General features: G+C 39.9%; 1 protein-coding gene across 1 annotated transcript in view; it reads left to right on the top strand.

The window, feature by feature from the left end:
* Positions 1–15166, top strand: part of rasgrf2b (Ras protein-specific guanine nucleotide-releasing factor 2b) — a 218505-nt gene that overhangs the window by 157931 nt on the left and 45408 nt on the right. Inside the window, exon 17 of the mRNA XM_048595101.1 lies at positions 12500–12606. Within this exon, the coding sequence (XP_048451058.1) occupies positions 12500–12606 (107 nt within the window). The remainder of the gene's footprint in view (positions 1–12499; positions 12607–15166) is intronic.

Below are 15166 nucleotides of genomic sequence, written 5' to 3'. Positions count from 1 at the left end.
GAAACGTCAGCCTTTCTGCTCCTATGATGCTGCTTGGCCTGCTGTGTTCATCCAGCCCTGCACCTTGTTGTCACAAACCAAATTTATGTTCCTTTTAGGGTGAAATGTAGGAGCAACAAACCCAGAGGACCCTAGATGTCTGGAAATATTCAGGATAAGAAGGAAAAAAGAGAATTTTAGCAGGTACAAAGGAGGCAAATCAACAGATGGCCTAGTGGTGTTTAGAAAATACATGGTTGTGGGGGGAGGAAAGTTAAAGAAAGCAATTGGAAAAGCAAAGAGAAAACACTGGTGAGTAAAATTAGGCAGAATCCCATGGTGTTCTTTAAACATATTAAAGGGAAGAGGATAACCAGGGAAAGACTTTCAACTTTGTTCTAGTCTTGTAAAGATACTCTCTTCCCAAATTATCTAATGACAAGGAAGGGTCCTATTCACCACAGGCTGGTGATTAGTTTTGTCAGCACCATCATGCTTCCAAGCCATTTTTGAGAAAGTAGCCAGTAAATTAATTTAATTAAAGCTTATGGATCAGATGCCAACCATGTTGTGTTGACCCTCCACAGTAGGACTATGGCAGCTTTTGTTGAATGGTAGGCATGTCCTTCAGCCACTAATTAGCTAATTCAGGAGCAATGAATACAGCCATGGTCCACATTTGGTTTTAATGATGGGGGCCTGGACTTAGTGCAGAAAACTTGCCCTTTAACACTGTATCTCTTTCCACAGTTGCTGCCAAACCTTCTGAGCAATTCCAGCATTTTGAGTTTTTATTTCAGATATCCAGTGCCTGCAGTATTTTGTTTTGGCTAATCTTAGCTGAGATTATTTTACAGTGGGGTTCCAGCATTTGTAGTTTCATCTCTAGATGAAAGTGACAAATATCTACAGATACTTCTTTTGATACAGAAAATGTGTAATTCAAGAAAGCCTTAGTATTGCAAGTGAAATATCACTGTGCTGGTACATAAAATCTGGAGAATGTAATCCTGGCAGTTACAGCAGGAGACTAGCAGAGCTATCATCTACTTGCAAGGATGTTCTCCATTTCATGATGACTTTTAACAATCTTTCACAGGCTACTCAGATGTGAGGTGTTGTTTGTCCAGGATAGTTACAACCAATTAATTTTGTGATACTGACAGCTCCTCGCAATTCTAATCTTCTGTCCATTTTCAACTGAATGGTACCCTAATAAGAATGTTTACCTGCACCTGGCTGTTGGTCATTGATTAAACTCCAAAGTAAATTCTGCATAGAAACACAATGACAAAGGCTACATACAAACAAGCAAATATTGACTTGAAGCCTCATTTTCTGAGGTAAGTTTGAGTATATCCAAAGGTTGTGTGCAGCAACAAAAGTTGGCTGCCAAAATCTAGCAGGTGGCATAAGAAACGAGAAGGCAGGAAATAGAGTTTAGAGGTTAGTGCCAGAACAATGCAGCCCTCGCGTTTCCTTTTTTAAAAAGCTTGTGACTTGGAAGTGCTGCTGCATGAAGTCGGTGTGAGGAAGGTTTGCCACCTCAGAGATTGTGCTGAACCGAAAACCAGTAACAAATCTGGCAGTGGATAATGGTCAAGCTCAGCTCTGTGTATACAATATCCACAGATCTGAGAGTCCACATGGAAAATGTTAGCACAACTTGTATTGTACTTAGAATTCCAGGAGGCATTTGATAAGATGCCAAATCAAAGGAAAGTGGTGTAGTGAGTAACATATTGCCAGGGATAGAAGGTTGGTTGATTTGATTTGATTTGTTGTAGTCACATGTACCTAAGTACAGTGAAAAGCTTTGTTTTGCAAGCAGTACAGGCAGATCATAGCAAACAAGGACATACAGATCATAGGGGGATTAAACTGAGCGAGGCATATAAAGTTATGACTACACAGGAGGTGCACAAATCAAGATCAACATGAGCAAGATCAACATTACTTGAAGTTAACGAGGTCGATTCAGCAGTCTAATAATGGCAGGGAAGAAGCTGTTCTTGAACCTGCCAAACAGGAGTCAGGAAGAAGGAGTAAATGGGTCTTCTTCAGGCTAGCAGAATATCACAAGTGACGTGCCTAGGGGTCAGTGCTGGGGCCTCAACTCTTCACAATTTATATAAATGATTTGGAAGAAGAGACTGAAGGTGTGGTAGCTAAATTTGCCGATGATGCAAACATAGGTGAGAAAGTAGTTGTGAAGAGGACAGAAGGAGCCTACAAAGGGATATAGATAGGTTCAAGGAGTGAGCAGAGATCTAGCAAATAGAGTACATAAGAACATAAGAACTAGGAGCAGGAGTAGACCATCCGGCCCCTCAAGCCTGCCCCGCCATTTAGTAAGATCATGGCTGATCTTTTTGAGACTCAGCTCCACTTACCCGCCCACTCACCACAACCCTTAATTCCTTTACTGTTCAAAAATTTATCTAGCCTTGCCTTAAAAATATTCAGCAAGGTAGCTTCAACCACTTCACTGGGCAGGGAATTCCACAGATTCACAACCCTTTGGGTGAAGAAGTTCCTCCTGACCTCAGTCCTACATCTGCTTCCCTTTATTTTGAGGTGATGCCCTCTAGTCCTAGTTTCACCTGCTAGCGGAAACAACCTCCCTGCCTCCACCTTATTTATTCCCTTCATAATCTTATATGTTTCTATAAGATCTCCCCTCATTCTTCTGAATTCCAATGAGTATAATCCCAGTATACTCAGTCTCTCCTCATAATCCAACCCTCTCAACTCTGGAATCAACCGAGTGAATCTCCTCTGCACCCCCTCCAGTGCTAGTATATCCCTTCTCAAGTAAGGAGACCAAAACTGCACACAGTACTCCAGGTGTGGCCTCACCAGGACCCTATACAGCTGCAGCATAGCCTCCCTGTTTTTAAACTCCATCCCTCTAGCAATGACAGACAAAATTCCATTTGCCTTTTTAGTTACCTGCTGCACCTGCAATCCTACTTTTAGCGATTCATGCACAAGGACACCCAAGTCCCTCTGCACAGCAGCGTGCTGCAATTTTTTACCATTTAAAACATAGTTCATTTTGCTGTTATTCCTACCAAGATGGATGACCTCACACTTATCAACATTGTACTCCATCTGCCAGACCTTTGCCCATTCACTTAGACTATCTATATCCCTCTGCAGACTTTCAGTGTCTTCTGCACACTTTGCTCTACCACCCACTTTAGTGTCATCTGCAAATTTTGACACACCACACTTAGTCCCCAACTCCAACTCATCTATGTAAATTGTAAACAATTGTGGTCCCAGCACTGATCTCTGAGGCACACCACTAGCCACTGACCGCCAACCAGAAAAACATCCATTTACCCCTACTCTTTGCTTTCTACTGGTCAACCAATCCTCTATCCATGCCAATACATTACCTGTAATACCGTGCAACTTTATATTATGTAGCAGCCTTTGGTGTGGCATCTTGCCAAATGTTCCCCATTGTCCTCCATGCAAGTAATGTCCTCAAAGAATTCCACCAAATTAGTTAAACATGACCTACCTTCATGAACCCATGCTGGGTGTTCCCAATGGGACAATTTATATCCAGATGTCTTGCTATTTCTTCCTTAATGATAGATTCAAGCATTTTCCCAACTTCCAAAGTTAAGCTAACTGACCTATAGTTACCTGCTTTTTGTCTACTTTCTTTTTTAAACAGTGGCGTCACATTGGCTGTTTTCCAATCTGCGGGAACCACCCCAGAGTCCAGTGAATTTTTGGCAAATAATTACTAGTGCATTTGCTATTTCCCCCATCACCTCTTTTAGTACCCTGGGATGCATTTCATCAGGACCAGGAGACTTGTCTACCTTTAGCCCCATTAGCTTGCCCAGCACTGCCTCCTTAGTGATAATGATAGTTTCTAGGTCTTCACCTGCTATAACCTTCTTGCCATTAGTTTTCGGCATGTTATTTATGCCTTCCACTGTGAAGACCGAAACGAAATAACTGTTTAATGTCTCGGCTATTTCCTCATTCCCAGTTATTAAATTGGCCTTCTCATCCTCTCAAGGACCAATGTTTACCTTCACCACTCTTTTACGATTTATATATTTATAGAAACTTTTGCTGCCTGTTTTTATATTCTGAGCTAGTTTACTCTCGTAATCTATCTTACTTTTCTTTATAACTTTTTTTGTGGCTTTCTGTTGGCCTTTAAAGATTTCCCAGTCTACTAGTTTCCCACTACTCTCTGCTTTTTTGTATGTGTTTTTTTCAATCTGATACTTTCCTTTATTTCCTTAGACATCCATGGCTGGCTCTCTCTTTTCCTACAGTTCTTCCTTATCACTGGAATATACTTCTGCTGAGCACTGTGAAAAATCGTTTTGAAAGTCCTCCACTGTTCCTCAATTGACCCACCATAAAGTTTGTGTTCCCATTCTACCTTAGCTAACTCCTTCCTCATCCCATCATAGTCTCCATTGTTTAAGCACAAGACATGGGTACTGGATTTAACCTTCTCACACTCCATCTGTATTTTAAATTCGACCATACTGTGATCGCTCCTTCCGAGAGGATCCCTAACTGTGAGATCATTAATTATTCCTGTCTCATTACACAGGACTAGATCTAGGATAGCTTGCTCCCTCGTAGGTTCCATTACACATTGTTCAAGGAAGTTATCGCGGATGCATTCTATGAACCCCTCCTCAAGGCTGCCATGACCGACCTGGTTTGACCGATCGATATGTAGATTAAAATCCCCCACGATAATTGCTGTACCATTTTTACATACATTAGCTATTTCTATGTTTATTGCCGGCCCCACCATGATGTCATTATTTGGTGGCCTATAGACCACACCTATCAGTGACTTCTTCTCCCTGCTATTCCTAATTTCCACCCAAATGGATTCAACGTTTTGTTCAGTAGAACCTATATCATCTCTCACTACCGCCCTGATATCATCCTTAAAAATCAGAGCGACACCACCTCCCTTACCTTCCTGTCTGTCCTTCCAACAGTTTGATACTCCTGGATATTTAACTCCCAGTCATGACCATCCTGTAACCATGTCTCTGTAAGGGCCATTAAATCATACCCATTTGCCATGATTTGCATCGTCAACTCATTCACCTTGTTTTGAATGCTCCAAGCATTCAGATAAAGTGCCCTTATGCCTGTTTTTGCACCTTCTTTTTGGGTTCTATTACCGCCATTACTAGCAGCTGTTGAGTTCTCCTTCCCTTTAACTTTTTTCCTAATTTTCAATGGAGTTGAAGATTCCTCGTTACCTGCTAACCTGCTGCTTTGCCTTACATTAATTGTTATTCTCCCTCTACACTCACTTCTCCCTTCCCCCCTACTTACTAGTTTAAAGTCCTACTAACCACCCTATTTACCCTTTTCGCCAGAACACTGGACCCGGCCCTGTTCAGGTGTAGTCCATCCCAGCGGTATAGATCCCTCCTGTCCCAGAACTGATGCCAGTGCCCCATGAAAAGGAAACCCTCTTTCCCACACCACTCTTTTAGTTCACTGATCCTCGCCTCTCTTTGCTAATTTGCACGTGGCTCGGGCAGCAATCCAGAGATTAAGACCCTTGAAGATCTGTTTTTTAATTTTGTTCCTAGCTTTTCATAATCCCGAAATAGGTCTTTTTTCCTCGTCCTGCCTATGTTGTTGGTATCTATGTGGACCACAACAACTGGATCCTCCCCCTCCCTCTCTAGTATCCTCTCAAGCCGGTCAGAGATGTCTCGCGCCCTGGCAACGGGCAGGCAACACACCATGTGGGATTCTCTATCAGGCTAGCAGAATATCACAATATCACAGAGTATAATGTGGGAAAGCATGAAATTGTTCATTTTGGCAGAAAGAATAAAAACAAAGCATATTATCTAAATGGTAAGAAGTTGTGCAACACCGAGACACGGAGAGATCTGCGTGTCCTAGTATGCAAATTGCAGAAGATTAGTATGCCACTACAGCAAGTAATCAGGAAAGCTAACAGAATGTGAGATAACAAGGTGTAGAGCTGAATGAACACAGCAATAGAATGTTATGTTTGTTTGTGAGAGTATTGAATGCAAGTGTAGGGAGCTTATGCCTCACTAACATAGGGCATTGGTGAGGCTGCATCTGGAGTACTGTGTACTGTACTGGCCATCATACTTATGGAAGAATATTAATGCATTGGAAGCTGTTCAGAAAAGGTTTACTAGACATATACCTAGAATGAGCAACTTGCCTTATAAGGCAAGGCTGGGCAGGCTAGGCCTGTATCCTTTGGAGTTTAGAAGAGTCAGAAGTAACTTACCAGAATCTGAGGAGGCTTGACTGGGTGGATATTGAAAAGATGTTTTGTTTTGTGGGAGAATCTAGAACTAGGGATCATAGTTTAAAATAAGATGCCACTATCTAAGGCTAGAGATGAGGAAATATCTTTTTTCTTTGAAGACTATGTTTCTTTGGAATTCCCTTCCTCAAAAGGCTGTGGATGCAGAATCTTTAAATATTTTTAAGACAGAGGTAGATAAATCTTGTTAACCATGAGAATTAGAGATTATCAGGGTATGTAAGAATGTAAATTTGAGGTGAAAACCAGATCAGCCATGATCTTCATAAGTGACACAGCCGGTGCGATGGGCTGAGTAGCCTTGTTCAACATGAGCAAGATCAACATTATTTAAAGTTAGTGAGGCTGATTCAGCAGTTTAATAATGGCAGTTCTTGAACCTGGCAAACAGGAGTCAGGGAGAAGGAGTAAATGGATCTTTTTCAGGCCAGCAGAATATAACAAGTGACATGCCCAGGGGTCAGTGCTGGGGCCTCAACTCGTTACAATTTATATAAATGATTTGGAATCTCGTTCTTTGTATGCTTGTTCGTAACTTAAGGAAGCAACCACGAGAAAACTACATGATGGTTTCACCAGGTATAGGATGTATATATCTGCATTGCAAAGTGTTGCCAAGCAACCTGTCCTTACAGTTCCTGCTGATCCATGCAATATCTTTCATTTGAACTGCAGTGAATCAGAAACAAGGTGAGATGGAAAATCACTTGCCATTCCTGAAATGAAGTCCAGATTATTTCCTCAGTGTCATTTAAATCCCACTGCCAATGTCCTGGGAAGAATTGGTGAGAGATGGAGAATATCATGTGGCTTGGAGGTAGTTACAAGGGTGTGGCTTTGGGGGCAATCTCATGTGACTCTCAGATTGACGAAATGACAGTAAGGCTCAACACTAGAGGAGACCTAACTTTTCCTCTGGGAACCCAGAGCAGTGTTTGGTTTTCCTCACTCCCAAAAGGAAGGAAAAGTTATACAACTATTGGGTCATAGTCATTGAAACATTCAGCATGAAAACAGGCCCTTCAGCCAACTCATCCATGCTGACCAGTATGTAATGATGGACCATGTTGACTTTGAGCAGGTATCTTTACCATGTGCTCAATAGATTTGGTTAAAATTTCGATTGATGAATTCCTGGTGGCTTTCTGATGGCTAAGTAATCTAGGTGATGGTTTTAGCTTCCCAACTGTCAGGCAGATAGAGTTAAAATTAACCTCAAGTTTCATTCATTGCTAACCATGTAAACCCACAGGACACACATTCACATATCTCCAAAGAGCTTCATGTAGAATGCATTGTAAGACAAATCAGCTATATAATTTATTGTCAGGACCTGTATACTGGACTCTATCTTCAGCCAATGCCTTTCACTGTCTGCATTTTTTGAATTAATAATAGGTCAAGACTGTAGAGAATTTGGTTGCACGACACCATTTCTTTTTGGGTGCTATTTGGATGCCAAAGAATAAATTGTGCTGTGTGGTATGCATGGATTCAGCCAAGTCTTGTTTTAATGCTTCATCTGCAAAATGGGTTCTCTCATCAAGCAGTGTTGTCTCAGCCATGTGTTCAGCTATTAAACTACATTATGTTAAACTTACTATTTTGCAGTACTCTTGCAAAGAGTCTCTGAACTGTAATTTTCTCTATGATATGATTAAGAAACTGTTGCTTTTGCTACATAAAAACATGAGGAAAATATATTAAACACTTGAAAAAAGAAGCCCAAATGAATTTTGGAATATTTTCTTCTATTCCTTTTTATTGAGACTACTTACAGCTTTTCTTTGATACAGTATGTAACAATGCTAGCAAAAAAAGCCTCCAGGACAAGACCTTCACCAAATATTGGAAAGTGAATTGGGTCTTCCATATACCTTCATTACATGTTGCATATATTCTTAGAAGGGCTTCTACATAAAAGGAGATCGAGAGTGAATTGAGTGTGTGAGCAGTATGAACTGAATCTGCATGGAGTACATTTTCAGCTATGACTGGGGGGATTGTTACCCATGCAGTTTCCATCTTCTAATTTATGGAGGTTCAGCCATCAAGAACAATGTCACCAGGCAGAAAATTTCCCATCACTTTCAGTCGAGTACTTGTTTGCATATTTGGGGCATGATAAAATAGAGAAATTGGCATCCTTCGACACGGAAAGCTGACCCCAGAGGAACATTGTGAAATGTAACAGCATTGGGGATCAAGAAAATCCATGAATAAGCAATAATGACCATAGCTTTGGGACACTATAGAACATAGATCTGAGAATATAGCTGGGAAATCTTAGCTGCACAGTTGAGAAATGCACATTGACTGACCAGAGCAATAGTGTTTCTAGTCCAAATTGCTTACAAACAAATTTGTAAAAAGTGAAGTCAATCATATCTCAATATCCCTGTTACAAATCGATCTTGTGGAAGATATTACAGAATTACTTCAGTCTGCTTTCGTTAAGAATAAGAATAACAAGGCAACATAATATCACCATACCCTTGCCAGTGAAATATCCAACAATCTATGCATGGATTTATTTAGTAAATTGTTATGGATTATCAAACGTAATGTTTTTTTTTCATATTGATTTGCCTGTGTCTGCAATAAATTCATTAATACACATCACTGATTGCTCATACTTCCCAAATTCTTTATTAAACATTATCAGTTGTGCCATGACAGATCAGATCATCATCTTGGTCTATTATATTGGAAACAGACATATCTGCATTTTTTGGCAGTCTGCAGTGGGATTCTTTCATCTGATGGTGCGTCTTGGGAAAGGTTCACCTTCATCAAAGCAACTGATCACCTTGCGAGTTACTGCATTAGACAAGAAGGCCTTTTGAATTCCTAAAGCATTAATCCTGAACATGTGAAGATGTTTACCCCTGGCACAAATGATGGAGTACAGATTGTATGTTGTTTTTCAGTTATTCGTGGAGCTCTTGTCACCTTTGCACCTCATTTTCTGCTTCAATTATTGCTTTTCCAGAATTTCCAGCTCCTGTTTAGTTCAGCTGCTTGCGAGATAGGAGATGATCATGGGATATTGTGCCATTTATATGAACATCCTAAGCTTTGTTATGACTGAGAGGATGATCCTCTGGGTTTAGGGAGAAATGGAGCCAGCTCCTCATGTTCAGCAGCACTAGACTTTGACAAAATTGAGACCACCTGTCCATAGTCTTGTGTTTTTGTTGGTGGCCTGGTGACTTCGAAGTGAAAGAATAGGAGCAAATCTGAGGATCTCAGCCTTTATTTTCAGCTTCAAAAAACAGGGGACAAATTTCAATCTAGGAGTTTGGTGAACTTGAAAGAAATGGAAGTGTTTTTTTCCCATGAAAGAACAAACAATGAGGTAGTATAACTGATTCGTGGAACAAAACATAACAGTTTGCAATTTCATTTTAAACTGCTCAGTTAGGCTCTATTGCACAAAAGGAGGTCCTCTCGAGCATTTTTGTTTTTGGTTTTGAATTGTTATATGCAGCATGCATTTTACCTTCCTTAAAATTTCACATGATGAACAGCAGACAGGAAAGTAATAGCATAATCCTAATAGTTAAACAACTACAATACACTAATGTGGGCATAAAAAATGATATTTTCAGTGAAAATAGCAAATAATAACAGTGAAAATGGCAAGTACTGTTCATGCCACATAAATGCCAGGCAATGACCATCAGTAATAAGACACATTCTAATCACTGCCCTTTGACATTCAATGGCATTGCCATCACTGAATCCCTCACTACAACCAACGTCCTAGGGTTTACAACTGACCAGAAACTGAACAGGACATGCCATATAAGTACAGTGGCTATAGAGGAGGTCAGAAGCTAGGAATCCTGAAGCAAGTAAGTCACATCCTGACCCCCAAAAACTACCACCATTCTGCTGGAGAGAGTGCAGGCAACCTCTGACTGGCTGCTAGCCATTGGGTATTTGCACCTGGAGATCCTTGATCTCAGAGTAGATTCATTGCTGACCATTTAAGTGCCTGAGTGGTCTTTAATACAATGGCCGTTCCTGAAAGGTGGTCTCTGTCATGGCTCTCCAACCAATGGGTGAGCCCCTATTCACCTCAATTAAATTTTAGCTGGACAAAGGGTTTCGGTCTGAACTGTTGACTTTCCTGCTCCTCGGATGCTGTCTGACCTGCTGTACTTTTCCAGCTCCACATTTATTGGCTCTAGCTTCCAGCATCTGCAGTCCTTACTGTTTCCAAGTCCCTGAGACATAGGAGTAGTAGTTTCAGCTGTAAGTTTGTCTACACCATTTGGAGCTTGCTATTATCCTAATTTGACAGAAGAAATGCTTTAGCAGAGTACATGATTTGCCACCTTCAACATCTACAGAAGAACTACAACTGTAGCTGTAGAGCCTCATAACATCTTTTCGTTCCTTAAGATAATGCAAAGATGCGACTGCGGCTAAGTAAAGAAACATGTTGTTTCCTTCAAAAAGACATCCTCAGTCATGCAATCTTTCACCATTTTCTTCCACTGCCACCCAGAGGATTTCACTTGTGAAGTTGTAGGTAGTTCTTATCCTAATTTCCTGGCTCCGGATTGGATGCTTTTGATAGATGAGGACTGGAAACAAATTAATGCAAACAAAGGAGCATTTATTAACCATTTACACCATTTACAGAGACCTGGTTTAATGGGGCTCCATTAGAACCTTCATCCCTCACATGCTAGGTCCATGTGACAGGGCATCTTCGAACGTCACTGATGATGCACTCTAGCTGTTAGCATAACAGCTATTACCCCCTTATACTACACCTCTTCCCCACCGACACATCTGTTATTCTTCCCATAAACTATTTCATAATGAACTAACCACATTTATATTCTACTCCTACTGCCCCTCACGCAAAAAAAGGATAGAGAAAGAAACAGGAAACTACAGAGAAGTAAATAGAATGAATTGTAGTCTGCAGACAGAATGAGAAATAAATACTGGAACAAAAGGGGGTGGATTAGAAGACAGAGGAAAGCACAGAGAGGAGAAATAAATAAATAAGGATCAAGCAGAAGTAGAGGATTTTGGAATTCAGTTTTGTTTTGGTCCTTGAGAATCAATAATACACATGTGGCAGGGTAGGTATATGATGTTCTTATATAATCTCCATCCCAAATCACTTTTCAAACAAAAACAGTGTAATTTGCATATGTGAATGTCAAAGTACCTTTGTATCTTGATATTTACTGCCTTTGGATACTAACAGGCTGGCAAGAAGACATTAAATTATTTCTAGTGCAATCAAAAGAAATCTTAAAATTCCTATGTACTTGGGGTAGACAAAAGCATCATGGTAATGTCACTGGACTAGCAATCCACAGCCCCAGACTAAAACTTGGGAGGCATGGGTTCAAATCCCTCTGTGACAGTTGGTAAATTTTAAGGTGCCCCTATCTCTGGGCCAGGAAGTTCGAGTTCATGTCCTGCCTGCCCCAGATATGTGTCATAACATTTTTGAATAGGTTTTTTAAAAAATTCTCAAGAAACGATAACCTGTCTAATCGAGTGAGACTGTATTGTTTCACTTGGACTCTGACTGGGTGTCCAACATTGAACTTCACATCAGGACAATGAATTGTGATATTACCAGGATTCGTATAACAGGAATTACCCACCCTCATGGCAGTAGTAAGATAAATTCAGCTTTACTATGCAAATTCAGCAATTTCATAACATAATTAATTGTAACTGAAATGCTTACTGATTTTTTTTTATTTGTTGGGGGTCAATAGCAGATCAGAATGCACAAGATGTCCAATAATTTATGGTGAATTGGAATTTATGGCACTGTTTTTCTTCACCACAGATTTCTTGTTGTTTTTTGTCTTCCACCAGTTATGAGTGTGTGAATTAGACACTTTATATTTTTAGATATTTCTGGACCAATATGTCAGGAATATTTGGGGATGAGCAAATTGAATATCTCGCAACATTTCTTCTCAAAGTTCACTTTGAATTGATAGTCAATTTGAGAGACTTTACAGAGAAATTCTTTTGTTACTGTACAAAAAGCCACTTGTTTCTTCGACCTAGTACTTCTGCCTGCTAATCAGAAGCTGACACTGAATCTAAACATTGTTGAGGGAGTGTTTCTATTGTGATATGATAAATAAAAAACACTTGTTATGCTAAAACTGTCCTTTTTTCCCTTTTTCATAGGATTTAACAACTCAGAGCGCATGTGTGACAAAGAATTTATAATACGTAGGGCAGCTACAAACCGTGTTTTGAACGTACTTCGACACTGGGTTTCCAAGCACACTCAGGTACAGAATTTTAGGCCATTTGACCATTAGAATAGTGTACATAATACAACTTCAAACAATTTCTGTTAAGTAATTAATCTATTTTGCACAACGTGTTCACTTTTCTGAGAAATGCAGTTTATAAATTGTTTTCTGGTGTGAAGTTTCTTGCATACTTTATTACAATAGGGATTAATCAAAAACTACAATGTTTGCTCCATTAATCTATTTGCAATGTTTTAGATTGTTGAACTAATAATTCATTAATTTAAATCTGTTTAATTTCAATAGTGAATTTAGGAATTGTGTACTGTTGGTGAAAATACTTCTGTACAACTAGAGAAAAACACATCATTTAGTTCACCTTTGTAAACCCAAGTGTGGATTGAAAGTAATGTGAAGTGTGCCAATGGAATCCAGCAGCATGCTGATTTCACCCTGACACTGCCAACAGAAATGCCTATCAGAAGCACCAAGAAAATATTTAAATGAGCTGAGTGAGACTAATATAAAACACCCATGTCCTGATTTATTTCCCTTAAAATAATCACAATACAAGATTTTGAAAAGGTGCTGCAACTTTTAAACTAATCCTGCTGAAAATGCTGCAAACTTTGTCTTTCAATTGTAAAGCTATGCTAAAACGCTTCTCAATATAATAGCACTTCTATCCTAAATGATGCAATTTTTGCCTGATGTTACAAAGGGTTAACAGCCATTCAGGAGTAACTCAATTTATAAAGGAAGAAAGAATTATACAGTGCTTTGCACGAACACCAGACATCTCAACAAAAACTGAAAAAACTGCGGATGCTGTAAATCAGGAACTAAAACAAAGTTGCTAGAAAAGCTCAGCAGATCTGGCAGCGTCTGTGAAGTAAAAATCACAGTTAACCTTTTGGATCCAGTGACCCTTCCTCAGAACTCTGCAGACATCTCAAAGCACTTCTCAGTCAATGAAATACTTTTGAACTGTAACATTTGGTCTGATGTAGGATTCATGGCCACCAATATGTTCTCAGCAAACTCTCACAAATAGCAGTGTGATAACCTGTACGTGCTGATCTTAAATGATGGATAAATATTGACCAGTACACCAGAGATGAGTCTCCTATTCTTCTTTGAAAGAGTTGTATGAGATCTTTTACATCAGTGCCTTTAATTGCAGTATTGCACTGGATATTAATATCAATTTTTTTTTAACCTTAGAGCAGAACTTGACCCTAGAACCTTGTGATATGAGGCGAAATGCTACCTACTGAGCCACCAAATGTTGGTGCCATTTATAATCCAAAGTGAATTTTCCTTTCCTTCCTAGAGTATGAAGATTAAATTATCATAAAAATATTACAATTACTTACATTGGTATCTGCTCTGGTTTGGGACAAGACGATATCAGAATGGCCATTAGACAAAGACAGATTAATTTTTTGCAATAATTTAATGATGTGAGTTCAATGAAATGTCTGCTTTGAACACACATAGTTTAACATCTATAGTAACACAGTAAGCTCTTCCTTGTAATTTCAAATGTTTTACTTCCACATGTACTTATCATCAACATATAATGAATTAGGCTTGCTATCCAGTACAGTGTTCATTGGGACTTTTGGTTGCTCTGGCCAAATAAGGAGAATCCAATCTCCGATTGGAATTTCAATTTTTCTTAGTTTCATTTTAGACTCCCATAAAGATATATTTTCCAAGCTTTTCTATTGAAAAAGCTGATCCAGGTGACAGTTACAATTCCCAAAATGATATTAATTTAATAGTTTAGAAAGTGTTTGCTACCTAATGTTGCACTGAAGTTGCATTATGTAACCACTCCACCCTTGAACAATGGAGGAAACATTACATGTGGTGGCAACTGATTGTACATATTTAACCTTGATGGATAATATTACTCGGGAGAGGTGATGGCCTGGTGGTATTATCGCTGGACTTTTAATCCAGAGACCCGGATAACATTCTGGAGACCCGGGTTTTGAATCCTGCCACGGCAGATGGTGGAATTTGAATTGAATAAAATATCTGGAATTAATAGCGTAATGATGATCATGAATTGATTGTTGGAAAAGCTCAACTGGTTCACTAATGCCCTTTAAGGGAGGAAACTACCATCCTTACCTGGTCTAACCTACATGTGACTCCAGACCCACAGCAATGTGGTTGACTCTGAACTGCCCCTGGGCAATTAGGGATGGACACGGGCGATACGGTGGCTCAGTGGTTAGCACTGCTGCCTCACAGCACCAGGGACCCGGGTTCGATTCCACCTTCGGGCAACTGTCTGTATGGAGTTTGCACATTCTCCCAGTGTCTGCTTGGGTTTCCTCCGGGTGCTCCAGTTTCCTCCCACAGTCCAACGATGTGCAGGTTAGGTGAATTGGCCATGCTAAATTGCCCGTAGTGTTCAGGGATGTGTAGATTAGGTGGGTTATAGCGGAATGGGTCTGGATGGGACGCTGTGAGGGTCAGTGTGGACTTGTTGGGCTGAAGGGCCTGTTTCCACACTGTAGGGATTCTATGACAATAAATGCTGCCTCGCCAGCGACATCTTCATCCCGTTAATGAATAAAAA

This window comes from Rhincodon typus, chromosome 3, assembly GCF_021869965.1.
Source record: "Rhincodon typus isolate 14 chromosome 3, sRhiTyp1.1, whole genome shotgun sequence".
Lineage (NCBI taxonomy): Eukaryota > Metazoa > Chordata > Chondrichthyes > Orectolobiformes > Rhincodontidae > Rhincodon > Rhincodon typus.
This window is presented reverse-complemented; position numbering and strand designations above follow the sequence as displayed.